Here is a 26,384-nt window from a genome sequence, read left to right as displayed (position 1 = left end):
GTTGCAGGCGACGCTGCGTTTAATGGCCGCCGCCGTGGGCGGGTCGCTACAGCCGGTGGTGCCGCTCGCCCCGCCCTTCCCCGCTTATCGCGTCTTCGCCGTGACGGGCCGCGGGGCAGCGCCGGTGCCTGGTCTGCCTTAGGCCCGTCGGCGGCCGCTTGGGGAGGGCCGCGGCCCGGCCCCTCCTCCCCCGGCCTGGCGGTAGCTTGCGGCCACCTCCCGGTTAGGTCCGAGGCGGCCGGGGAAAGCGTTTTCCCGAACACCCCCTGGTCCGGTGTCTGGCTGAAGCGCGATTTGTTGCTGTCTTCCGTTCGTGTAACCCTCGCAGCGCCGCTTCCCGAGACCTCTGCTGGGGTGGGAAAGGTGCTGACAGCACGTCTTGGGCAGCCTTTCCCCCGAGACGCCTGCTTACAAACCGTAGTGAACCATAATTAACTAGTCCTCACAACTAACCACAAATACTAGTGCCTACACGTGGCGCTGCTTGCTCTTCTTGCTCTCTTTGCTCACAGCATAACCACGCCAGCCATGATGCTGGTTACTGTTTTAGCCTAAATGGAATTTAGCCTAAAAAAAAAGACCTTTGGGATTTACCATATGTTGCAAAAATTTTTCTGGTGAATGGCTTATGCGGTGAAAAGTTTGTGAGTCTCTGGATGCACTGAGTGGGTACCTCCAGTGTAAAATTTAGGCTCTACCCCACTGTGATACTGTTGAAGTGGTATCTCTGAGGGGAACACCTGACTTGCCGTGGTCATCCTGGGGCTGAGCTGGTGGCACACGAGAGCGAGGATCCATTCAGGCTTTTCCATCCGCTGAGACTTTTTCCCAACAGTAACTCCCGCTGTTGCACAACATGGGAAATTTTTTATATTTGCCATTTGTAGACTTCTTGGTAGATACGCAGATACTGGTAGGATAATTGCATGAGCAGATGGCAGTGAGGAATACCTGAGCTTGCTTTTCTCAGTGGCCTTTTATGGATCCTTTAGAAGTAGTCCATGATCCAACAGGAAATTACAGAGCAGAGCTTAAAAACCACCTTATTACAAACGAACAAAAATTCCTAAACCTATAGGGCAAAACACACAGCCTTGGCCTTGCAATCCACATTACAGGCAATGGAAACCATCTCTTCTGTTGCATGGGGTCTGCTTTGCTTTCACGAAGCAGGGTAGCATTGGCTCTCTGCCGTAACCCTTGTGCAGGCCCAAAAGTCATAGAAATGACCATAGCACAGCCCAGGGTGACGCAGCCGGGTGGCAAGAGAGTTCTAGAGCAGTCACATGGCCATCAAAGAGCTGTGTGAGAAAGCAAGTGCAGGGAACACCTCTGCACACCCCTGCTAAAGACAATGGAGCAGGGCTTCATACTTCAGTGCAGTGAAGGAGAGGAGCCCTGCGGGAGCCTTTCCTATTGCACTAGTTTTAAAACATTATGTAGAGGTTAGGCAGGAACAGCCACAGCAGAGTAGGCTGAGAAGATGCTTCTGACAGTGGTGATGCTGGGGACACCTCCACGCCTGGCTGGCTGGTGGAGACAAGCTGGGAGGAGGCTTTGACCCCACACTGGGCTGTGGATTGCCTGTGTGGGTGGCAGGATGGGTAGCAGCATAGCAGGATGGTTTCTGCAGGGTCCATGGTACGGCTGCTGGCACTGGCAACAAGGATTTGTTCTCTGCAGGGCCAAGGAGGCCTGGTGCAGGTGGGAAGGTGGGTGCAAGGCTATATGCGCACGCTGCATACAGGAACACCAGGAGCCGTGAACGTGAGTGATGAAAGGACTGCAAAGGGCCTGGCGGTCCTGAGAATGGCTGATTTGGTTTGACAGGTGGGAGCGAGAGTGAAGAGACCTTTGCTTTGCAGTGCCAGCACCAGAGAAAGCCACAAGATGGACATATGCTCTTAGAGAGTTTTGCTGAGGCTTGGAGCACCCTCTTAACAGCCCTGGCCCCTGTACAGCTCTGTCATCCAACCTCAGGCTTGGCTTCAGTCCTCCTCTGCTGTTCCCTTGCTGGAACCCCTTCCTCCCTCCCGTGCCAGCCTTTCCAACCCCTATCCCAAACCCACCTCACTTCCCCTTACTCGCAGCACTGCCATCTCATGCCATGGCATTCTGCACATGCATTTTAAGTGCAACCAGCTATTCTCCTGGAGGTGACAACCCCTTGTGACATGCTAGGTGACAGACAGACGCTGCCAAACTCAGGACATCTGTGATTTTCTCCCATCCTCCCTTCTGCCCTGACACTTTCCACCTGGCTCAGGAGCATCCAGAAAAGAGGTGACACTGGCTAGAAACAAGCAGATAGTCTTGAGTAAAGCTGTGCCTCTTTCTGCTCCTTGGTCTTTACCTTCCCTCCATGTCCCCTCTAGGGGAAGGTAGGATAACAGCTTCTTAACCCAACACAACAAAAGCACATTGATAAGGAGGAGGTGTGAGTGCTGGGAGAGGGGGGGAATGGCCAGGACAAGAGGAAGATTCAAGTACTCAGAGAAATGAAGGAGAGACAGAAAGGGTTGAGAGCAGAGAAAGTGAGATAGAGAAAGAAAGGAAGGAAGAAAGCTATGGAGGGCTAAAAGGGATGTGAACAAAAGCACAGGAGAGGAGGACATGGAAGCTGGGAGGGCAGTGGGAGGGTGGAGGAGCAGCCCAGGCTGAGACTGCTGGAGTAGCAGTTTCAGTGAGGAGGAGGTATCGCTTGTGTTCCCACCACCAGTGAAGACCCAGAGAGACACCCTGGCCCCGTGCTCTTTGCATTCCTCCAAGATCCACGGCTACTTTGCATTCCTCCAAGATCCTGAAGGCCCTGTGCCGAGCAGGACTGACCCTGGGGGAGCTCCCAGCAAGGACCTCCCGTGGCACTGTCTTCCCTGCACTCCCACAGCAGAGGGGCCCTGTTGTAGGGGAAAGATTTGGCCAGGATCTGCTCAGTGCTGGTGGAGAGAGTCCACTGCAATGGGGGATGAGGTGGGGTGACCTCAGGACAGCTTGGTCTGATCTGCACAGGATCAAAAGCCTGTGACATAAGCGTGGCTTTTGATCTTAGCACTGGGCAGGGCAGTTGCACCATCTGCAGCAGGAACACATTCTTTTCCTCTGGGTTTTGCTTCTTTTGGAAAATATGGCTATTTTCTCCAAGTACTCTGAAGTTTCTCAAATAGATGCTACAGCCCAAGAACTAATTCTGTCTCCTCCCACAGGTCACTTCCCCTGAACCAGAAAACATGTCAGTCACTTTTCCCATCTATCCACTTCCAAACTGCCATTTCTCCTTGGGAAGCCACAGCAAGAAATGAGGATAAAATGCTGGGCCACCATGCCCTCAGACCAACCAGCTGCCTTCCCACCTACCGAGGACCCAAGAGAAATCTCTGCTGCCGTCACTTGAAGACACTGCATGCACCGACTCCACCATCTCTCCTGGAGTCTCTCCTTGCCATGTCTCCAAGTGATAAAAACAGGATCACAGCATGCGCCACACCTCCCACCTCCGAAGCCCTCCTGCCCCCAAAATCCTTCCCCCGCTCCCTGTTTCCCCCAGGCAAGACACACAGCTGAGACACAGAAACGAGAGAAAGGAAGATGACAGACAGTCCGCTGTGCAAAAAAAACAAACAGAGAATGAGAATACTCTGGGAAGGATGGGGGAGACGCCTTTGGTCCCTCTCCGGCACATAGGTGGGCACACGCACACACGCACTCACGCTCACATCCTCTCATGCACATGGAGAACATGCCACATGCTTCAGAGACAGGCCCATGGTAGAGTCAAGGGTAGCAGGGGTGGGTTGTCCTATCCAGAGACACCGGGTGAGAGTGGGGTGGGAGGGGTCATTCACAGGTTACTTTCGTGGTTTTCCTCTGTCTCAACAGTCATGGGGGGCAGCCCTCCATTGTCATTCAGCCGCTTGGCTCTGTAGGTCTCATAGTGGATGTTGTGGGTCACTTCTTTTAGGTCCTGAAGGTGGGTCCTGCGGGGGGAAAAGTGAAGATGGGGTTGGAAAGAGGATACGATAACCAATATCAGAACAGTCAGTATTAATCTGATGATAATTTTATTCCCTGAGATAATGGAAGATTTCTTCAGTCAGTCTGGCTAATAAGCATACCCCTCTTTCTGCATGGATGGCATGGGTGCCATCATACACAACTGGAGCTGGAGCATCAGCATTCAAGAACACATATGCAGGATGCAGGATATGGGCTGAAATCCCTGGCTGTGCTTGCCAGTGTTCTGCCCTCCTCACACCTGTGCCAGTGTGACAGCTACTGGCCATCCTGGTGTGTGAGAGCAGACATGAGCTTATCTCATCTGAAGCGGTGATGAGACAAGGAAGCACCAGGAGGGTGTATCAGGTCCGCTGCAGACCATAACCTGCAGAACACTGCTGTGAGCATCGTCCCTAACCTCCATAGAAAGCCTGTGGGCTTGGATTGCTATATGCTTTGTGATGATCACTTGGTTTGGATGCTTTACTGGAAGACTTAGGGAAAGCATGTCTGCTGCAGAAGGTATTGCAGAACAAAAAGAGGGCAGTAGGGTGATGTCAAAGCATTGTACCTGGCCCAGTGTCTCAATACCACCATACCCACAGGTGGAATGAGCCACAGGGCTCTGGCTTCAAAGTGTCTTTCCCTTATTTTCTTATTTTTGTTGTTGTTTTAAAACCTTACTGTACTTATAGGGAACAGAGGTGACCCTGGATCTGCAGGTCTTCTACAGAATTTGGGGCAGATATCACTTGTGCTGAGACAACTTCATGAAACAGTAGAAATGAGACAGAACAATGAAAGTTGAACGAAATATGAAGCTTTTCACTTCCAGGTCATATGTTCCAGCACATCCCTCAGCCTAGTAGAACACATGGTCTAGGATGTGGTAGTCGCTTCTTTCTAACTGACTCCAGCTCAGACGTGTTGTCAGCAATACATAGTTGTTGCAACCTAATATCCTTAAGGGATATAAGGGGGGTGGTAGTGCCCTGCTTTTCTCCAGGTGTCCAGCTCAAACATGAAAACTAGCACCTATTTGACATAGTGGTCATGTCACTAAGAGAGGCACTAGATTATCTACCCCTTAACTCAATCCAACTCTACCCCATATAAGCTTTCACAGCCTGAATGTACTCTGTTTTCTTTTCCATAGGGGCTATTTCACTCTAAGAGGGTCTCAGGAAGACTTCGTGATCATCAAGAGCAAACTGGTGAATGACCATGGCCTTACCTGATGACAAAATCTCGAAGTAGGGCAAATTCACAGTGAGTGAGGTTTTCCACTGAAAAGAAAGCAAGCAATTGTTACATTTGATTTTTTCAACAACCCCTTTGTGGTTACAGAGCGTGGGAAGGTCATTGCCATGCAGCAGGTTCCAGGTGGGCAGAACCTGCATACTTCAGAAAGGACAGGCGTCGAGGAGACGTGCTAACAGGTGCTGAGCGGTCACGTGTGAATTCTCATTTGAAAATCAAGGCAACCTCAGGAGCTCAGTTTCACACACCGTGGTGTTTGGAGTGGCTCCAGCTTCTGCCAGTTGGTGGTAGTGGTACCGCACTGACCATGGCAGTTTCCTCCCAGCAGAGCTATTTGAGAATTCTCTTACTTGGTTTCAAAAAGTTTATCACAGAAGGGATGGGAAGGTAGACATGGGACATGTTGTCTGGACCCTTGTCTATTACTAGGGCCTGCAGAGATACTTTCAGCTCCCAGAAGTAAGGGGTTTTTTACCTTCAATGATTCCCCACGGTGTTTTCCTGCCCAGGACTCTTTTGCCATTCACTTGATACTCTTTGTCGCTGCCCACTACTGCGAAGGGCATGCTTTCCTGCTGGGGAGAGACATGTGGAGAGACCTATTGAACCTATTCCAGAGAGCAGCACCATCCCTGTTCCCCGTCCACCTTTCCTCCTGTCAGCTCGCCAAACACAAGGCCTTCTCTAAGGGAAGAGGTTCTCCAGAGCAACACCTCACTGCCTATCCTTTTCACCGGTCAGTGCTATCCCTAGCATTTTGGTCCCTTGCTTTACAGGCATCCTTGCACCCCGTGAGCTTAGTGGGAGCTAAGGTCCAAGGCTCTGTAGCAGGGGCAAGAACTTTTCTGCACCCATCTCCAGCATTTCTGAAGAGGGGGATGACCAGAGAAGTAGCTTGGCGTAACCAGGAGAGGGTCTGTCAGCTCAGGGCTGCTCATATGGATAGTTTGCAGTGAGTATTTCTCACCCAGTTTATTGTTCTTCACCAGAAGAAGTAGAGGACTCAAAATAATCCTCTCCAACAAGACTCATGAACATTCAACAAATTTAATGGCTGAAATGGTTGTACCGAGGAAGGCCCAAAATGGGGTAGGGGTGCAGCTTTCCTGGGAAGTGGGACAGTAGGTGAGGCTATTGGGGACACAGATATCTCTAAGCACAGGGAGAAACCATCTGTTTCCAGAGTGCAGGGTGCGGGAGACCCTGCTATCCGTAAGGTTGTGCAGAGGTTCATAGATTTATTCTGCTTTATATGTGTTCCTGGGCCTGGCAAGGGACTGCAATTACAACAGGAATGAAGATTTAAAAGCAGTTTATTTCTTATGTGTGAGACTGTCCAAACCTAGGGCATGACGCTGAAGTGCAGAACAAAATGTGATGCCCTCCTCAAAACCAGTAACAGTTTGGAGAAGAAGTAAAACCCATCTAGTCTTCTCCAGAATGTGTGATGTATTGCCAAATGGGAAATGATCAATTAAGATGGGGAAGTTGGGAATTTCTGTTGGGGCTGTAACAGCGGAGGGAGTTGAAAGGGCAAGTGTTAGGCTGCAGTGCAAGACTCCTGGAGTTTCTTGAGGACTGCCATGGAGGCCAATCTATTTTCATTAATGGCCTAGCCACAAAAAAGATGAGTGGGATTATTAAATGCACTAGCATCACAAGGCCAAGAGGTGTTGTCAGGACAAAGGCAGACTGGGTTCTTATCTGGCAAGATGTAAGTTTGAGGCACATAGAGCAGCATTTAGGGAATAACATCAAGAATTTCTGCTATGACTTCAGAGCTCATGAGCAAGCAGTGACTGAGGGAGTGGAAGGACCCCATGTGCTAGTCAGTTACAAGATGACCATGAACCATCAGTGTGATGCAATTGTTTAAAAAGCACATGTGGTCCACAGGCTTAGGAGGTCAGATCTCAGAAGAGATGGGGGAGCATGGGGTACCAGCACCAGTGCTAGCAAATCAAATCAAACTGGAGCAGGCACAGAAGAAAGTGACTAGGAGCATGGACTACTGAGGAGTGGGAAGCTCATCCAAAGAAGCTTGTCTCTTTTAGCTGACCAGAAGGTCATCAAAGGATAATATTGTTCTCTATAAATGCCTTGAGTGGTGGGGGGGACCACTAGGTAGGAGAACTGCTTGAGTCAGTGTTGGCACAAGAACACAGATATAATCCTGGGTACAACCTGGCCATGAACAAACTGGAAATTAGGAGACAGTTTCTAATGCTCTGAGGAGGGAAGGATGGGACAAGCCTTCTCACAGGGGCTGGGAGAGCAAAGGTCGAGTTTGGTCAGCAGATGAGAGGGCTCATGGGGTAGTTGTTTGGGACAGAGGCTGGACATCAGCCACACACCAGGCCCTTTTGGTCCTTAATGGTGGCCAAACAGAGCATTCAGCAAGAGGAGGTGAAATATAGTCCTCCCTCACTCAGCCTTCGTAGCATCCTGTCGTAACAACAGGGACAAGTTAAGCTGGGAAGGAGGAATGACCATCCCTTACATCCATTGCATCTTTCATTCAGGGACCATGAAGCACTTGAAACATTATAGTGACACATGTCTATTTTACATTCGTTAAATATGACCAGCCCTCATCCCCCCTTCCCTTCCCATAATAAAATGTTTCCTACCCTGATTTTGTCGTTCTCTGTTTTATCCTCCAAGTCCTCATCAAATTCTTTCTGGGGGTAAAACTCGATCCCATTTACTTCTAGCTCTTTGCGCACCTGGGCAGAGAGACATTCTGGAGCAAAAGCAACACAAACCTGAAGGGAGGACAGGTGGGATGGCCAGACAAACACATCTGGGACATCGTTCCAGTGGGCAGGGACTGGAGGGACTGTCCCCTGGGAAGTGTGCAGCAAAGTGAGGACACACGGCAGAAATGATGAGTCTTCCCCAACCCCAGTTACTTGTCTGGCTCTGCAGTTCCCGTGACAGAGCATATCATGATGTGGCACAGGGGTACACACATTTCTTCCTCCTTTCACAGATGCCCTCAGAGCCATAAACAGCTGCATCTTCAGGACTTATGCACCAACCCAGCACTGGACCCTATGCATGCCCTGGGGACTGCACTGCAATCCCAGGAAGGATACTGCTCATTTCTCCCACCTCCGAGACGGGGCCGGGAAGGAGCCTGTGCAGGAGAGGAGATACTCACTCTTTGTTTGAATTCGGTCTTCTCCTCCAAGGTCATGGTGTCAGCCTTGGCAATAACCGGGATGATATTCACTACCTTGCTGAGATGTTTCATGAACTCCAGGTCCAAAGGTCTCAGGCTGCAGCCCAAGAGGGAACAACATGGAAGGGATCACTTTACCCTCCTCACCTTTCATCCTAGTGTCTCTCCCAGTATCAGGGCATCAGTGAAACCTCCCTTGTACATACCCCGCTAGCTGCCACCATGCTCTCATCTCCTTCTTCCCATCCATCCTGCCCTCTCCCAAAAAACACAGTGGCATTTCTCCTGCCCCTGTTATCCTAGACCCTTTCAAGCCCTGCAGCACCCGAAGTTAAGCTAAACAGTGGCCAGCCCCACACTCAGGACCCCTGGATCTGTGGCTGAGACGGAGCAGTGCAGGGTATCTAAGTGAAACAGAGGCACCAAGAGCTTAAGGAAGGATGAGGGACCTGTGTACGTACGAGTGGCCTGTGGGGGAGATGAAGTAGAGGCAGCAGTGCACTCGCGTGTCTGGAATTCGTTTCTTCCTTGCAATATTCACCTCCTCTTTCAAAAATTTTTCATATTGCTCATTGATGTATTTCTCAATAGGCTCCCAGCTGTTAAGGTGGGAGAGAGAGATGAATAGATAGGCACAAATCTCCTCATGTTCCTGCCTACAGTGTTCCCAGCTCTGACAGCAGCGAAGCAGGCTCAGGCTTAAAAAATATCCACCACAAGTGTCTCACCATCAGCAGAGATGCTTAAGAGTTTCTGTAACTGGGCACAGAAATAGGCACTCGCTATGTAATGTGTGCATACCCCTGGGCATGCACACAGACCCATGGTGTTCACAATTCCACATCCCCATTACCAGCCCCCTGAGTGCAATAGGTTCCCAGACGCTATCCAGGACAAGTAGATGACAGCCACTCCATATACCATCTTAACTCCAGCCCTTTCTGGGACACAAGGCCTTGACTATGTAAAACTTACCAGTTCTCATTGTTGATCTGGTCCCCAAATCCTGGTGTGTCGATCACTGTCAGCTTCATTTTGACACCACCTTCTTCAATGACTGGGGAAGAAATTGCAAGCAATCATACGCCTCCCTGGGGACCTGCTCTATCATGAAACATGTCTCTGTGCCCTGCAAGGGAACAAGAGCGTGCTGCCCTCATCCCTGCCCACCAAGCATGACCAGGCCAGGCTGGGTCATGCCTCAACAGTTGTGACCCCCACTTGCATTTCTGACCCCAAATTTTGGTAACCTGCACCAAAGCCACCTTATACCACTCTGCCACAGGAAAATGGATTTGTGCTCAGTCTGTGGCCCAAAGGTAGTACCTACCTTATACAACTTGTCCTCCCCTCCAGTACATCATCCTGAATCTGAGATGGTGCTCACTACTCTGCATCACTGCAGAAGCTGTGCTGATGCTTTGCCACAAGGAGATGTGCTCTACCAGACTTGGGATGGGGCTCACCAATGCAATTTGTATAGATTATTAAGCATCTGCAGGTGGGAATGACTTAAAGTAAGGCTTCATCCAGACACACAGTCTAATGTCTTGGCTGTGGCATCAGTGGCACTGCTGTTTAAGAAAAGCCTTGGCTGTGTCTGAGGCCATCTAAAAGTGGCACTTGTCCTTTAGCTTCCCATGGAGAAAGGAGAAAGGGCTGCCTAATACCAAAGAACTGTTTGCATGGACTACTGGGATATTCTGCAAGACTGTGCTGAAACATCAGTATTCCCTCCACCCCAGCAGCCTGGCTCTTACCATGCCCGATGGCTTTGATCTCCACTGTCTTGGGGATCTTCTCCTCCCGGTTCCAGCCCGAAGATTTGCGGCTCACCTGGGATTTGAAGAGGGTGTTCACCAGCGTTGACTTTCCCAGTCCGCTCTGACCTGAGGATTGCAAAGAGGAAGCTTGTGACATCTACCACAGCCTGGCAATGCCAGCAGGCCCAGGGGATGGAGCCAGGCTGTCAGGAGAGGAGGCTGTAGGTGTCTCCTTGCCTTGTGCAAGCTCTCCTTTCCCCCAGAGCAAGCACTGTCTGCTCCCTCATGCCCTCCCTGCAGGGCTCGCCCTCCCACCTAGTCTCATAGGACAGTCCCTGGCCATGATTCCCACTACCTCAGCTGGTCCCTGCCTACCTACAACCATGATGTTGAAGTCAAAACCTGTCTTCATGGTTTTCTTGCGCATCTGCTCGATGATGGTGTCAATACCGATGTAGCCCAGCAAGTTGGCATTAATGCCCATGGGTTTCATTGGTACGACTGGTTTTTGTCGCGGCTCTGGGACCAGCTCAGACATGGCTGCTTCGTTTTTGCTCTCCACTGGCCCTGCATGGGGAGAAAGATTGAAAAATCATCATTAAGGTGTAACAAGAACCTCCCTGCTGACCTGTCACAGGGACTCAGGGCAACTTTGAGCATCCATTTCAAGGGCTACTGAGGATGACTGAATGGTAAGATTTTAGCAGTAAGATTCTTCGTGGAAGAACATTTACTTGAGTTTCCAGCACGCTCTTCTAGGTATCACTCCAATGAGGAGGTGGAGAAGTGGGGTTTGTCAAGCATGCAACATATTGATGGCTACTCCAAACAGCAAGAGCAGACCCAGTGAAGCTGGGCACTTAACCAGGCGCCCAAAGCTCTGTGTGTGTCCTCATTTTTGTCTTCCAGTTCTCACCAGGATCACCGGTGTTTTCTCCCTCCAAGTTTAGCATGAAATTTGCGATGGAACAGACTTTCAAAAATTATGTGTCGTGTCCTGGCATTGAAACAGAGTTTGGAATTTACTGTGAGCACCTGCAAGCTTGGCCATTGCCAGTGGCGGCTGTGTTACTGACCCTGCTGTGCAGGCTGAGTTCCTCAGAGGAAGGCAGTGGTGGAAGTGCAAAGCATGGCCACAAACTCTGCGCTTGCCTCCCACCCGTAGATTGATGGTGTTTGTCATGGTCAAGAAATTAATCATCGTGATCAATAAACTAATCATTTGCACATTTCCCTCCTCACCTCTCCCTCCTCACTTCTTCCATATAAAACAAACAGGCAAAAAGAAAGGCCCTGTGGGCTTTCCGCCCTCCCTGACTCTTTCTTGGGTGATGACACACACAGCTCAGGGCGGGCCTTGTCCATTTATCTCCATCTCTTGTCTCATTAGTGAGCAGCTCCCACCTGCTGGGAGGAAGCTGGAGGTTGGGAGAGGACAAGGCACGGCAGAAAATCTGTAATTGGTGGGGAAGGGAGGCATGAGGGATGAATCTGGAAAGGAAGATGAAGGAGATGGGAATCAAATACCTTTCATAAACAAACCAGCTGCAAACTAGAGCCTTTCCCACTTTAATTACTTGACTCCCCCATGCTTTGTCTCATTAGATGGTTATTTTTCCAGGACAGGGACAGCATGTGTTTTTGCTTCATAAGCACTCCACTTTAGTTCAAGTATCTCACACTAAATTATCCCTTTCCATCACTTTGGCAGAGTTTTTCGCTCCTCTCAGCAGAACCTGCTGGCTTCAGAGGAGAACATGAGCAGCCAGGCAGGCGGCTGCCATTTGGTGGGTGACACATGCCCTGGAGAGGAAGATGACTCAGAAGCCACCGGGCTAGGGCCACTGATAGAATCGGTCTGGGGTCTCCATGACAGCTCAGCCAGCTAGGCAGAGGCCAGGGTTGGGGAGAGGTCAGAAAGATTTTGTTCAAGGACAGGGTTAGACTGCAACAGGCTGCATAGCTGGCTGCTGACCCTGCCTAGCATTCCCACATCAAAGCTCCTGTGCGGACACACAGTGAAAGTTTTACATTTTATATAAGCTTTAATATCCCACTACCATGTGCTGAGGGCAGACCTTGCAGAAGGTCCACGCTTGGCAGGGAGAAGGGTACCTCCACTCAGCTCCTCTTACACCACTTGGGAAGCCTTTTATGTTAAACTGGGAGAAGGGATCTTCCCTCCATGTAAGAGGATGGTAGCACAGCCACCAGTACACAGCACTGTGGGTAACGTCTGGTACCACCTCTGTTCCACCTTGCCCGCAGGGGAGAGGTCTGCCGGAGGATGGCTGCCCCCTCCTGCTCTTCCCCACCAATCAAGGGCACTCTGAGCTATCATTATCCTCTCCTGAAGCAGCGAGCAGCACCCTGGGGGGACCAGAGCACAAGACAGACCATTGGCTTGAGCCAGGCTGGCAATTTGGAGCACCTCATGCTGCCGGGCAGCTGCCGGAGGAGGCAGCCTGCCGAGCTGAGTGCTTCTCAGCTGCAATCGGCTCTTACACCCGTCACAGCTAGTCTGTGCCTTTCCTACTGACAGAGCATCCCCTGGGGCTCCTGTTGTCTTCTTCCAGCTTTCTCAAAGCTGCTGCCAGCCAGGAAAGCCCATCTCTCTGGCACAGCACAGAGGGCCAGGCCAGGCTAGCCAGCTCCCCTGCACCCTGTCCTTCACTCATCCTCTCCCAGTCTGCCCCATGCCATTTGTACCATAGTCGTGTGGTTGTGCTGAGCCCCTCATCCTGCTGCAGCATCCTTCAGTGCACACCCCACACAGTCCTGCTGGGGTCCCACCTACCCCAAAGACAGGGACAAGAGAGAGTGAGACAGGGAATGATGAGGGGACATGGGGCATGGGGCTGTGGCCCCAGTGGGCACTGCTGCAGTAATGGGGGCAAATAAACCCCAGAGATGGATAGGGAACAAGTGGAGGTGGGAGGAAAGCCCAGCTGAGCAGCTGTGTGGGATGGGTACAGGACCTGAGCCATGTGGCTGTGACCCCTTTGCTGCCCAGGCAGTAGCTTCTCCTCAGGGAGTCTGTTGCCCTCTCCTTTATTCCTTCAACTCCTTGTTCTTACACAGGGAGGAGGAAGGAGGGAAGTTTCTGGCAGCCAGCCTCAAGGCTCTCTGAGTTCATAACTCATCCCTCAATCTCACCAAGGGATGCTTTACCCAGAGCTACCAGGTGTTGCTAACTCTGCTGTGGATATCACAATATACATGGCCATCCCTTTGCAGGTTTTGCTGCTGGCGCCAGGAGCTTGCAGTGGTTGGAGCAGCTATTTCAGATTCAGGTTCCTGAGCACCTATAAAAGCCCTGAGACCAAGAGAAAAGATCTCTAGCAGTCTCCTTAAATATTTCATGTATCACTGATGTCACCCTGGGTGTTTTGATCTTGGACATTCAAGGTCTTGAGATAGACAACCTCCCTTTCTCCTCTCAGTCACTTGCCTTCCTCTCTGTGTGGGGTGCCTTCCCATACAACCTCTGGAAGGAAAGCCCCCAGTTTGCAAAGAGATACTCAAGGGCTCAGCTTTCTGCACACAATTTTCCACCTCTTGAATCCCACAGAGGAATCCAAGCAGCCAACTGAGGAACAGCCTGCCAGGGAGGCCAGAGTGTGCAAAACCGGAGCCAGAGCTACGAGAGGCACCTTGAGACATGAAACGTGTCTACCTGGTCTCATGGAAATGGCTCTGTTTTATGTGCAGTAATGCTAATGCTGCTAGGAAGCCTCATTAGCGTTCTGACTAACTGGTCAAGGGGTAGCATTATGCATCCTAGGCACATCCTGTAGCCCCTCCAGCTGTCCCCTGTAATGAATACATGATAGGGCACTACGGCCAGTACAGCTGATAATGAATAGAGGGTTAGCCAAGGTTAACCACTTACATCCGCTATTTGCATTGACACCCTTTTCCCTGCTGCTTTGTCTGTGTGCTAAGCAAAGCTCATTTAAGAGGGCGGTTGCTGGTGATATCTTTGCTGCACAGTTCCTTGGGCTGGGCTGCTGGGGGATAAGCTCTGGCTCACAGGAGATGCTCCACTTGGGTCTGGAGCAGGGAGAGGTGCAGCATCAGGGGCTGGGGCAGGCAGGGCCAGAAGGGCAGGTGGTGCCTGGCGAGGTCCCAGTGGTCCCAACTAGCTCCTGCTTCTGATGCCCACCAATCCACCCCAAAACCTCGCCCTGGAAGGCCAGCATATGTGGCCAGCAGCAAACACCACTACCTCAGTGCACCCTTCATGTCTGCCTGCCTCTGATGTTCACAGCGGCTAACTGGGAACAGAGGTGGCCTTGCAGGTCCCTTAGGGGCACAGGTAGTGGGGACTAACATCTACTCTGTCAGATAACCCAGATACAGTCGCATCCCCTCCCCCTGCCTTCCTGTCCTTTGTCTGAGTGGCAAGAGGGAGGGAGGGCTGCAAACCGTCGCTCACCACAACCCAGCTTCCAGCAAGAAAAGGCTATATAACCCCCACATAACACATGGATGGCCTCACTGCGGCTCTCCTCCTGTGTGGTACGAAGCCGTCCTGCTCTGGCTGGAGGCAGCGATCCACACGTGCACCTCGTCCCAGCCCCTTACACCCGCGTGACCCCAGATCCACGGTCCCACTCCCTGCAGACATGGAATAGGGAAGAGAGATGGGTTCGGAGCCTGAGGGCAGCTGGCAGGAGCAGGCCCTCGGAGAGTGAGGCCAGGTCCTTAGAAAGGAAAGCAAGCAGCTGCTTCAGTAGCACAGCCTCCCTGGGGCTTGCAGGCATTAGGATCTGCTCCTTGCTTCAGATCTGCAGAGATTCTGGACCGAGCATCTCTCCACTGGAAAAATCCCTTTCTCCCCTCATTTTCTGTGATGACCCCAAGGCATTTCTCCCAGCTGTGCAGGGCAAAGGCCCAGCCATGCTGGATGCACCACCTGACCTCAGGGTGCAGAACAGAGACATTCTTCTTACCAGATCTTTTTGCCTGGCCTGAGGATCACCAGGCATTTCAGGTGAGGCAGGGAAACTCATTCTAGCCCTTTGGGCTGCCGCAGCCTTCCCAGCAACAACCTTCCTTCCCCTCAGCGCTCTGCAGAGGGCTTGGGCAGGAGCCCAGCTCTGCCAGGGCCACAGTGAAATCTAGGGCAGCGTGTGCCGAAGCCTCTCTGGAGATGCAGGAGCTGGAGGTGAAGGGGCTGGGCATGTCCCCAGCCCAGCTGCCACAGGATTAGATGCTCACCTCAGTCCCGGCTGTACCCTCGGTGCCGCTCCTTGGCTGTGCACTCCTTACCCCATACCCCAGCGTGCCACCTGGGTGGCATGGCTGTATCACAAGGCAAGAGAATGCTGAGCACCCCTGTACCCATGCCACTGCAGCTGCCTGTCCCCCTGCCCATCTGCCCACCGGTGCTGGGGCTCCCTGCCTGCCCGCTGGCTCCTGTGCAGATGCCCAGGGAGCAGCACAGGAGACGTCCCTGCTTCCCCCGCAGCGGCTGCCTGTCACTGGCAAGGGACAAGCCAGTCGCCGAGCAGCTTGTGGGCTTTCCCCAGCCCTGGACCAGCTGGGATTATCTCTTTCTTTCAGAGCAGCCACTGGCGCCAGCTACTCCCCATCAGGACTGCAACCAGCCCCATGCCAGACTGCTGCCACCAAAAGGAAAAAAAAGAGGAAAGACAAAGCAAGGACCGATTTCCCCCCCCTGCCCTTCAGGGTTATTCCTCCCCCATGGCCAGAGCTGGGCAGCGTGGGGGTACGGCAGAAGGTGCCTGCACAAAAAGCCCCAGCGGCGTTCCTCCGGCATCGCCCAGCCCTGCCAAGCCCAGAGCATCCTACCTTTGAACATGAAGCTTCCTTTGTCTCCGAATCCTCTCCCAAGGGGGTGGGTCTCCCCCCTACTTTTCTAGCCTGCCGCTGGTGCAAGGACGGTGGGCTATGAGGCTCTGCTTTTACCTCTTTCTTCCCTGTGTCCTCTTTTTCCCCCCTCTCCTTCCCCTCCTTCTCCAGTGGCTCTTTCAGTGAAGCGGGGATGCTGGTGCTGCTCCTGCTGCCATCGTCATGTGACCTGAATATTAAACATCGCCGCAAAATCTCCCCCCGCGCACCCTCCCCCGGCTCCATCCCAGGCCCCTGCCAGCCTCCTGTCCTGGGGGGCATGGCTGCGGGGATGGAGGGGCCGCCACTGATGGCCTCCTGTGTCTTGGAGGGGTCCCTCTTGCACACCCACACTGCATAGGCCTTTTCTTGCCCCTTTCCCTCCTAATTCCCCAGCATTTTCAACATCTCTGCTTGTTTAGGGAGGGGGATATTTAAACCTTCACAGCTTCACTCTGGCGGGGCTGAGAAAGGTGCTCTTTCCCCTTAGGTATTTATTGGGTTCAGGGGGTTGCAAGGCTTCCTTCTGCTTTCCCAGAGGGAGGAAATTTGGAATATTTTGGCACATCAAAAGTGATTTGTCCTTCAGCTCCGTTTGCAGAGGCGTGAGAAACCTTTTCTCCTCTGGCACTGCAATTCCTGGCTGTCAGCCCGTGGTGCAGAGGCAGAGTGAGTGCTGTCCCCTCTGTGTGTGTGTGTGTGTACACACATGTGTGCGTGCATGTGCACGTGCATGTGTGTACATGCGTGTGGGGAGCAGGGAGAGGTGCCGACTGTGGGCCATGTTGGGGTACACAGGTCACACTGCCGTGTACTCCAGCAGATGTTTGTGCCTGGCGGTGCCCACCTGCATGTGTCCAGTGGATGTGCCCGCACCTGGAGAGCCATGCGGATGCCCCCGGCTGCTGGTGCCTTTGGAGGGGGATGCCCCTTCCTCCCTCTGTGTTTCCTTCTCCTATGTTTGCGAGCCCTGGCCCCATCAGGCACCATGCCCCCGCCATGCCGGTGCTGGGGCACGAACATCTGGGACTGCTCTGATCCTCCACTCAGTGGGACGACAGGACCATCCTTTCAGGGATGTCCCCACATGTCCCTACGCTATGTGGCAGCACCCCCGGTGGGGCCAGGCTGTGGGATGCCTGGCAGACTCGACAAGGGTTTTGGGTCCCTCTTGTTGCAGCGCCCCGGGGCAAAAAGGAAACTGCACCCACTGCAGGTTATGGGAGCATTTAGAAATCACTGTCAGCAGTTACCCAGGCTAGGCTGAGCAGTCGACAGGCTGGCTGCCTCCAGACAGACGGACAGACGGACAGGCATCCTGGCACCTGCAATATCTCCTGATGTGGTGCCCATAACCGCCCATTTCCCTGCTGGGCACCAGACTCACTGCTGCATGGGCTCACATCCCACCTGCCTCTGCCCACCCACACTCCTGGTGTGGGTGAAGGGGAAATTGCTCCCAGGGGAGGAAGCCCCCATCCTCCCCCACATCACCCCCCTCCTCCCGAAGGGCCCTGCCCCATGCTGAGCCCCATGGCACTGCCAAGGGACCCTTTGGTGCCTCCCTCCCCCGCCCCAGCCCAGCCCATCCCGGCAGCGGAGACCCACCAGAGCGTGGCAGGGAGCAGGGCACCCACATCTTCGCCGCCGGGGCAGCCTCGACCCCGCCAGGACTGCCACGTCGCTGGGGCCCCTCGGCCGCAGTGGGCCGGGGGCGAGGGGGGACGGGGGTGATGGGGGCTGGGCCCCGCAGCCGCTCCCAGGGGGGACCCCCGCCACACCCGCCGGCACGGCGCAGGGTGACCGAGAGGCAGCTCCGCTTCGTGGGGGCACCAAGAGGGCTGTTCCACCGCAGCGGGGGGCCCGGGATGCGGCTGAGGCCAGTCGGGCCGCCTGGGGTGGGCAGGCGGCTGCAGTGAGGGGCGATGTCTTCCTCCATGGCGTACAGTGGCGGCTGGAAGCAGAGGTGCGAGGGCGGGGGCCAGGCAGGGCCAGGATGGGCCAGGGGGCCCAGGCCTTCCCCGCTGCTGGGGCCGCAGTGTCCTGGGGTGCAGCACTCTCTGGAGCCACTTGTCCAAGGTCCCAAGCCCCCACGGGCAGCCCTCCCGGGCCAGCCAGCCCGCCTCCAGCCGGGACAATGGGGTGCTTGTGGCCTGCCCGGCATGCTCCCACGCCTGGCGCCGCGGTTGCTCCTGCCCCCTGCCCCAGTGCCTTCATGGCCTCCACCACTGGCATCCCCACGCCATGGGCAGCCCCACGCTGCAGCCCCCTGCCCTGCTCCAGTGGTGGAAGGTGGAGGAGCAGTGCAGACCCACCAGGTCAGACCTGTCCCCAGGAGCAGGCACTGCTCCTGCGGACAATGGGTGTGATTTAAAAAAAAAAAAAAAAAAAATCTCAGAATTTTTGAAATATTTTCCCTTCTTCTCTTCTTTTTTTTCCCAAAAATGGCAGATTCCAGTTCAACAATTTATGCCCCACTGAGGAAGTTCAGTGTTCGCTTGTCAGGTGTTCGTCCAGGTGGATGCTTCTTTCCCTTATTCTGATTTTCTTTTGCTTCATTATTCTGATTGTTTCTTAATTTTGCCATCTTTGGGACATTTTCAGGGTCAAGAGGGCATCCATTACAGGGAGTCAGCTTGCTGCTCTACACTTTCCTCACTATAAAAGAAACTTTGAAGGGCAACACAATAACCAATGAGGGAAGGAGAAAGGTGTTTTGGTGGGGTGGGATGAGAATATGTGTGGTTTGTTGTGCAAACGGGAGCAAAGAGAAGGAGAGTGGAGCACCCATAGCACCCACAGCATAGCAGGGGTGATGCTTGCCTGCCTTTGGGTGGCCAGGGGTAAGGGGTGGAGGGGCAGCCACCATCCTGTGACCCACAGTGACCCATGGGGAGTGCTGGGGGAAGACAGGGCTCAGGGCGGTGTAAATTCTCTGCTTCTTTAAAGGCAGAGACAGAGAAGGTGGAAAAGACCAGCCTGATGCTGTGCAGTATTTCCAGCACTAAGTATCTTCTCTGATGCTTTACACAGTTTAATTCAGTATCTGTGACTATTTCCCTGTCCCCTGAGGTCTCTCTGGCTGCACAGGTCCCATGGGGGAGAAACAGTCTCAGTTTTCAGCCAGCGTTTGCCTTTGGCTTAATTATTCCCAGATAGCCCCGCAGTGTAGCCGTCCCAGAAACCGGGCAGATGAAGACCTACCCTGCTGTAAAGGAAACCTCACTGCAGACTAGTCCTTGCTGCCTGCCCAGAGCTGGAGGGAGGCAGCTCCCAGGGGCGCCAGCGGGAAAATAAAGCATCAGCCATGCAGTTTGTCACACGCTTCTATTCCACTGGGGAGGGCTTTGACGCCATTGGCAATAAAGTCCTTCATACCCATGGAAGATACCTGGCTTAATACTGATTGCGTCAGGACTAAACAGCATGAAACATAAGCCAGAGGAGATGAATAACTGGTTTCTCTCTAGTCCAGCCCTGACCTGTTTGTTGTCTTCTTTTTGCTCAGTTGCTGCAGCAAGTCGTGGGCAGAGTGGAGGTGAAAACAGACAGGACAGAGCGCAGAGGAGGACACAGATGAGGGGACAGGGGGACCCCCATCGCACCACGGATGACAGCTGAGAGTGGTGGTGGCAAACCCAACCTTTCATTTTTACCAGGCTGGTGGTTTTCCCTCTTCTCTTTTGACTCAGCAGGCGAAAGTGGGTTTGAAGGAGGTGCAATGGCAGAGCAGCCTGTGCTGGTGCAGGCCGCAGGGACCAGGCTCCCATTTCCCATAGGGATGGTTTAACCTATCCCTGACTGCTCCGAGCCCCTCAGCTCCAATACAGAGGTTTTTATTGCTATCCCATGGCTCAGCTGGGGTCCGTTTGCAGTGCAGTCCCAGCTACGAGGCAGCCGAGGTGAGGAAGCAGGTTTCCAAGCTAGCACTTGGAAACTTGGCTGTGTTGTGCCAGAGGGCAGGGGGATGTGAGCCATGCAGCTGAGGGCACATCAGATCATGAAGCCCAGCCCCATGACATTTCTCTTTCACAGCCCCGTCACCAAGGCACAAAAATACATGGGATTTACCTGTTTCGGGCTGCAACCGCACTTTGAGCTGTTGCTTGCCAGTACAAGCAAAACTTTGGGCACAGGAGTAATCCCATTCACTGCATTTCCCTGACAAGCAAGACTCTCCAGTTAGGGTACTCACATCATGATCTCTGTTTTTTGTCTGAATGAAAGGACTCTTGACTTGTTCTCTGGCTGAAACAGAGCCAGAAAACTCTTGCCAGTGTGCCTGGTTTTGGTGTGGAAAATAATGGTGATATGATTGCAATCTGATGGATCAAATGTCCCAGAAAGACCCAGAATACTTGCAGGATGTCCTGACCCATTCTTTCCTCAGTCAAAATCCTTAGAGCTAAAAATTAACTTTCACTCCCAGAGAATTACCAGTGGAGCATCACTCACTCAAACCAGCCCAGTGCGCTCTCCTCCTTTATTTGGGAATGAAGGAGAAAACTTCCACTGACAGTTTCACAAGAGAGGCTGAGCGACACGAGCCCATCCAGGATCTGTGGCAGATTTGGGCAGCCATCCTGAGGGCCCAAAAGAGCCATCAGGGACTATGGCACAGAGCCGGCACCCCAGGAGCATGCTGGGGATGTGGGTCACCCCAATACTGGCAGGCCCAGGTGATGGCACGGGATGCGCAGACACATGCACATGGGGTGGTGGCACCAGCTGACATCTCCTGGGATGTGCAGGAGTGGGGCACACAGGACCCCGCTGTGTCCAGAGTGCTCACAGGTAGCCCTGATGCACCTACTGCATCCAACGGGGAGGTGTTGGGATGGGACAAGAGGTGGGGAGAGGCTCCTGATGAAACCTCCTGCCACGGGTTCAGAGCTCCCCCAAAGCCTCCCTGTACACACTGGGCATTGCACTGGGCTGGCAGGGAGGGATAAGATGTGAATGTCCCTCTTAGACCCAGCATCACCCCTTCACACAGCACTTTGGTAGCTGATCAGCCCCAGGGCAGTGCAAAACGTGGAGATAGACTATAAACATGGGATTTTGTGCCAGATGCACATTATACAGCTTGGGTCCAGAAAGCAGAGGTGGTGCAATGGGCGAAATTGCTGACAGGCTCAGTGTCCCTTCTCAGAGACATGCAGGGAAAAGGGGTCGAGGGATGCTTCACAGCTTTCGTTGGGATGACAGTTAAGGGAAAGCTCATCCATGCCATAGGACTCTGGAGTGCAGGGAACTGAACAAGTGCAAACTACCTCCAAGACTATCCTATCTCACTCTGCAGCAGAGGAGCAGAAGGTCAGGCGTATCAGGAGAGGCTTATGTGCTAAGTCTGGCAGCACCACTTCATGGAGAGATGCAGAATTTTCTCAGCTTGACACAGGATTTGGACAAACCTCTTTAGTAAAGATCTTTAATTTGAATGTAGTGCATCTGGAATGGATGGATGGGTGAGAGTCTCTCAGTCTCTGGGGCTCGCTGAGCCCTTGGCCTCTATGCACAGAGCTTCAGCAAGCTTACCATCCCAGTGCCGAGGGTGGGTGCTGTGAAGAGCTCAGCTGAAGCAACGATCTGGGTTGAAATCCCATTTATTTCCCCAAAAATACCCCCTGGACTTAAACGGACTTTGTTAGATTTAACCTAGTGAATAGGAGTAAAAGGCTCTGTATCCCTTTGCAAGCCTGGTACCCCTGCAGAGACCTTTCCTACTGAAGGTCATGTCAAGATGCCAGGCAACTCAAACTCAAGTGATTAACAAGGGACTTTCATTTGAGTGATTCATCATTCTCGACCATGGGGAGGAGCAGAAGTCCTTGACTGGGTGAAGGGCTGTAAGCACATGGGAAACCCCAAGTTACAGTGCCACACAAACCTTGCCTAAGAAGCAAAGGGGCAGAAAGGTGAGTGGTGAGTATGAGACCCAGATCAGAAAAAAGTGAAGTGATGATCAGCCCTGCTTGCGCAGGGCAGGACTGTCATCCCTACCAAGGCTTGTGGACTGCTGACCACTCAGGAGAGGCTCTTCTGTACTCAATGGGCAGTGTGTCAGACCTCAGGCACCCCAAAGGCCAGGTTGTCCCGAATCATCAGTGTCTTCCGAAGGTCTCGTTCCATGATCGGCCTCTGCGTTCGCCACTTATGGGCTTCCTGGAGTCCTGGCTCGAAGTAGTAAATGCAAGCTCCAAAGCCCACCAGGATGAGAATGGAGATCATCAGATACACTGGCACAAACCAATCCAAGAAGTGGGGCATGGCTGTCAGAGAAAAGAGAAAGTTTGTGCAGTGGGAGCACCCAAAAAAAACACCTCCACCAAGCTTCATCATGAGACATCTGCCTCATCAGCAGTGCCCAGCCTCCCTGCACCCCTCCTCACAGCCCCACCGCACTCCAGTTTGTGCTCAATTGCACACCAAGGCACCTCAGCCTTCAGGAGAGGGCAATCCCTTTGGCTGTCGTCACTGGGACGCCCTCACTGAGTGGCAGTCCCTCAGCCCTGCTGTCAGTGATTAAAGTTAGGCAGTGGGTAAATACAGCTGCTTCTCATCTCCCACTTGGGGGAAAATCTGCTGCCCCTTCCCCTGACGCTCCATGACCCCTTTGAATTCCCAGTCTGAGCTGGTCTAGCCTGGGGCTGAGCCCTCCCTTGCTGCACCCCTATTTAGTGTCTTGCTTTGCTGGGGCTCAGGGACATTGCTGTGCTTGGTTTAGCCCTGGTCTCTGAGCAGAGCCTGGATCCCCTTCTGGGCAGCAGGAGCCACTTACCGGGACCAGATGACCTGCCTTGCTAGGAGCCCCTTGCCACACAGATGCGAGGTGCCGAGTCTGGAGCAGTGCAGCCCTGGGGAACACAAAACAACATGTTGCACAATCGCTGTCGACCCAGCACTAAGAATGAGTGAGCAGGAAGGAGCAAAAATCTCCCTGCCCAGTCGTCAGGACTGATGGAGGATCAGACAGAGAGGGTCCCAGCCCCACAACCTGCTGGTACCCTGGCCCACTCCCTCCCCACCACTATGGCCCTGCTGATGCTGTGCTCAGGACATACACCCTGACTCAGGGCCATTTAAAAGTTTGTGCCCATCCCTTATCCCTGTACTTTGGGAGGGAGGGAGCAACCCACATTGCAACCCCCATCCGTGTCCAACCTGTCTGGCTCCCAGCTGTCTGCTCTTACTGAAACACCCACCAGGGTATGGGTCATGCAGGGGCAGAAAAGGGGATTGAGAAGCATCCCCCACAAAAAAAGCACAGCTATGGCCTCCCCCAGGCACCAGGGCTGCTGGGTTTTGCGTGGTGAGTATGATGCTTGTCACAGACTTTGGTGGGGACCCTCAGGCTTGGGAAAGCACAACAGTGCTGGGCTCAGGCACAAAAAGCAGTCCTGAAGGGAAGCTTTCCAAAACCCTCGCCCCATGGTGGGGGTGACGAAATGCCCCTTGACTTCAGCAGGAATGGAGTTAGGGCAGAGCTGCGCCCACATTGAACTCCTGCTTTTCCAGACACCTGAAAGCTGCCACCTGTGACTGTCCTCCAAGTCACCTCTCTGCCAATGACCACGTGTCCCTCACCTCCCTTGTGCAGGGCATTAAAGGGGGGGAGAGCTCTGAGCATCTCCATCCTCTTCCCTGCTCCTGGTCCATAAGGCTGCTGCCCTTTCTCACAATGGAGGCTGGGATTTTTTGACTTTTTTTTTAATACCACAGCCATCGGTTGATTCCAATGTGCCCAGCAGCATTTCTCTGCTGGACACCTCTTGCAGCAGAAGAGCCCATCCCTGCCTGCTCACCCCACGACTAGTAGCAGGAAGCATGAGGTTCATCTCTACTTCTGAATAACACCTTTTTTGACACAGGGTTAGATCTGAAATGAGTTAACATAAGCAAGAAACTGCCAACATTGGAGAAGATGCCTGATTTCCTCCCACTTATTGGCATGGATGTTGATATTTATCTGTTTTCCTTGCATGACAGGGGAGACCTCAGTGGATTTTGCCTCCCTCTACCACGCCCTTTGGCTTTCAGCAGTCCCTGGTTTTGCTACCCACAGCGCTGCCCCTACCATTGCTTTTTATGTCTCCCTCTCAATGATTCACACCTCCCTTTTGCTGGGCCCCTGTTCCACCTGATTGAGAGCAATGGGACTGGGCAGATCAGCATTGGCCACCATTTGGCTGGGAGCAAAGGGGCAGTCTGGGTGCGGCTCCTGCCTCTTCATGGCTGCCTCTGCCTTCCTCAGGGAAGTAACTCAGGAGGAAATGCCCCACCCCAGCCTGCAATAACATCGCAGATGTGTTGTGGGGAGCAGGGATCCCGCTGTGGGGTTTCCCTCGCTCAACTTGTCCTGAGGGACTGTGGAAAGAATTGGGCACGAACATCCTTTCCCGACAGGACTTGGGTCTGAGGTCCAGGTTTGGCCAGAGGCCCCTCAGCACAGCTTTGCTTTGTGCTCTGGAAAAGTAGCTCCTGCGCACACCGGCACCCCCAGGGGGGTGGCCAAGGCTGCTGCAAACCCCTTCTCTGGAGGTGCCCCAGCAGCTGATACCAGTTCCTGGCTGGTGACAGCAATGGGCAGTGTTAGGGAGCCTGGTAAGGTGGCTCCGGCTTGGACCCCCGGGGCAGCAGGAGGAAAGCCAGCAACCTCATTTCCTTCCCTGATCATCTATTTTCCAAACCTGGGAGTGAAGCTGCTATCCAAAAAGCCCCACAATAAAAAGCAGCCCTACAGACTCCCCAATTTACAGACTTCCCACTTTATCCTTCCTCTGTGACTAGCAGAGCCAGCATTTCCTAGCTCCTTGCCAGCAACCTATTCTTCAGTCTACTTGCTATGCAGCCCTCACCTCCTGCTGCGTACCCCCACTGCTTGCCCATCCCGGCCCCCTCAACGAAGGGTCCTCGCCATGGCCAAGCCAAGCCCCACCCCAGCCTCCATAGGGCTGGCCTGGTGAAGCACTTTCTCTCATCAAGTGGGTGAGCAGATTTTATCTGCAAATGCTGAAAAGAAGGAGTTTCATTCAAAGATGTCAGCTTTCCACAGCTCTGCAGATATCAAATGTGCCTTAACCCTTGCTGGATTGGTTGATCTCAGCACCCCATTTTGCAGTGGGATATCCACATCCCCCCAAAGACATGAAAGAGTCCCTGGTCTTTCAGCTGAGACAGCATCTCATAGAGGTAAGCTGACTGACCCTTTATAAACCCATGGTACACTTGTCATTCCAGCCACTCTCCTTCAATGTTATCCCCAGATACCCCCCATGTCGCCTCCCACTGCCCCCCAAGATGTCATGGGTACCCTTGTGATGGGCGCCCCGGGGGACATGCTGCAAGTGACAGGGCAGAAAGTGCTTGAGGGGAGGCAGGGAGCAGGGAGAGGGGGTTTGCAGGAGACACGGACATGCAGCAGTGACCGGGCAGGGGGTGAGTGTGGCAGGAGTGGTGCCCATGCAGAGTGCCAGGACACAGGTGACTTCGGGCACAAAACCCTCCCGTGTGCATGGTCGGGAGCACAAACCATGTTGCAGCATTACCAGCCACGGGCTCACCCTGACCACAGAAGATCTCCCCAGGACTGGGCACGCCAGGGCAGCTTGCAGCTCAGGGCAAGGAGCTGCCGATGGCTGGGGACCTGGACACGACCCTGACTCCATGCATTGCATCCCTGACAAGCACCTGCTACCTGCCCTGCAATATGCCACCTACCTTCTTCCACCAGTGCAGGGCGATGGGATGAAGCTGCTCCCGCCGGCATCTGCTGGGGCCTGGCCAGGATGAGTCAGGCTCCTTTCCCAGCCAAGCAGTGCCAGGGAGAAGGGACCCCTCTCCGAGAGAGCAGGGTGACAGTGAGAGGCGACAGGCACGGGGCGGGAGGGAGGGATGGCAGGAGCAGCCGCAGCTGGCAGGAGCGTGCAAGGATGACACGCAGCCAGCAGCGCGACCTCATTTCCCACCGGGGCTCCTGGGGGCTTCCCCTGTCACCTCCCCAACAGCTTCAGCCCCCCTCCAGACTCCCCACGGCACCCCACCACTGGCCTCCCCCCCGAAGGAGGGACTGTCTGCATCCAATTGCATCCCCGCACGGGGGGGGGCGGGGGGGGGGGCACATTTTAGCAGCAGTCGTTATGGCAACGGGCCTCCTGAGCTCACCCGCACATGGTACCCGGGTGAGAGCCACGGGAGAGGCGGCCGAGGGATGCTCTCCCCCCTCCTGCATCATCCGCAGCCGTGGCTGCAGCAGCGGACGACCTGCTCTCTGCTAGGCTGAGAAGAAAGGATGGGGCTGGGAAGGAGGGGGGAGATGTGTGTGAGCT

General features: G+C 53.6%; 2 protein-coding genes across 3 annotated transcripts; both read right to left on the bottom strand.

Moving 5' to 3' along the window:
- Window position 1: 1 nt before the first annotated feature.
- On the bottom strand, window positions 2–16,217 carry SEPTIN3 (septin 3). Of its 2 annotated transcripts, none has more exons than XM_074826800.1 (10): window positions 16,018–16,217; window positions 10,576–10,767; window positions 10,198–10,326; window positions 9,413–9,494; window positions 8,899–9,036; window positions 8,417–8,534; window positions 7,884–7,979; window positions 5,729–5,828; window positions 5,228–5,279; window positions 2–3,974 (listed from the first exon to the last, which is right to left on the bottom strand). In XM_074826800.1, the coding sequence occupies exons 1-10, from the start codon at window positions 16,025–16,027 to the stop codon at window positions 3,839–3,841; spliced, it is 1,053 nt and encodes a 350-aa protein (XP_074682901.1). In that variant the 5' UTR covers window positions 16,028–16,217; the 3' UTR covers window positions 2–3,838. The 2 variants fall into 2 exon arrangements, with proteins under 2 accessions (XP_074682901.1, XP_074682902.1); XM_074826801.1 differs by having other exon boundaries at window positions 5,729–5,825.
- A 4,307-nt stretch (window positions 16,218–20,524) lies between these two features.
- Window positions 20,525–26,038, bottom strand: SMIM45 (small integral membrane protein 45). Its single transcript, XM_074825384.1, has 3 exons — window positions 25,777–26,038; window positions 22,838–22,913; window positions 20,525–22,328 (listed from the first exon to the last, which is right to left on the bottom strand). Exon 3 carries the CDS (start codon window positions 22,324–22,326, stop codon window positions 22,120–22,122), a length of 207 nt encoding a protein of 68 aa, XP_074681485.1. The 5' UTR covers window positions 22,327–22,328; window positions 22,838–22,913; window positions 25,777–26,038; the 3' UTR covers window positions 20,525–22,119.
- Between the last annotated feature and the right edge of the window lie 346 nt (window positions 26,039–26,384).

The sequence above is a fragment of the Strix aluco genome, chromosome 5, assembly GCF_031877795.1.
Source record: "Strix aluco isolate bStrAlu1 chromosome 5, bStrAlu1.hap1, whole genome shotgun sequence".
Classification (NCBI taxonomy): domain Eukaryota; kingdom Metazoa; phylum Chordata; class Aves; order Strigiformes; family Strigidae; genus Strix; species Strix aluco.
The sequence above is the reverse complement of the archived record's forward strand: the minus strand, read 5'-3'. Positions and strand labels throughout refer to the sequence as shown.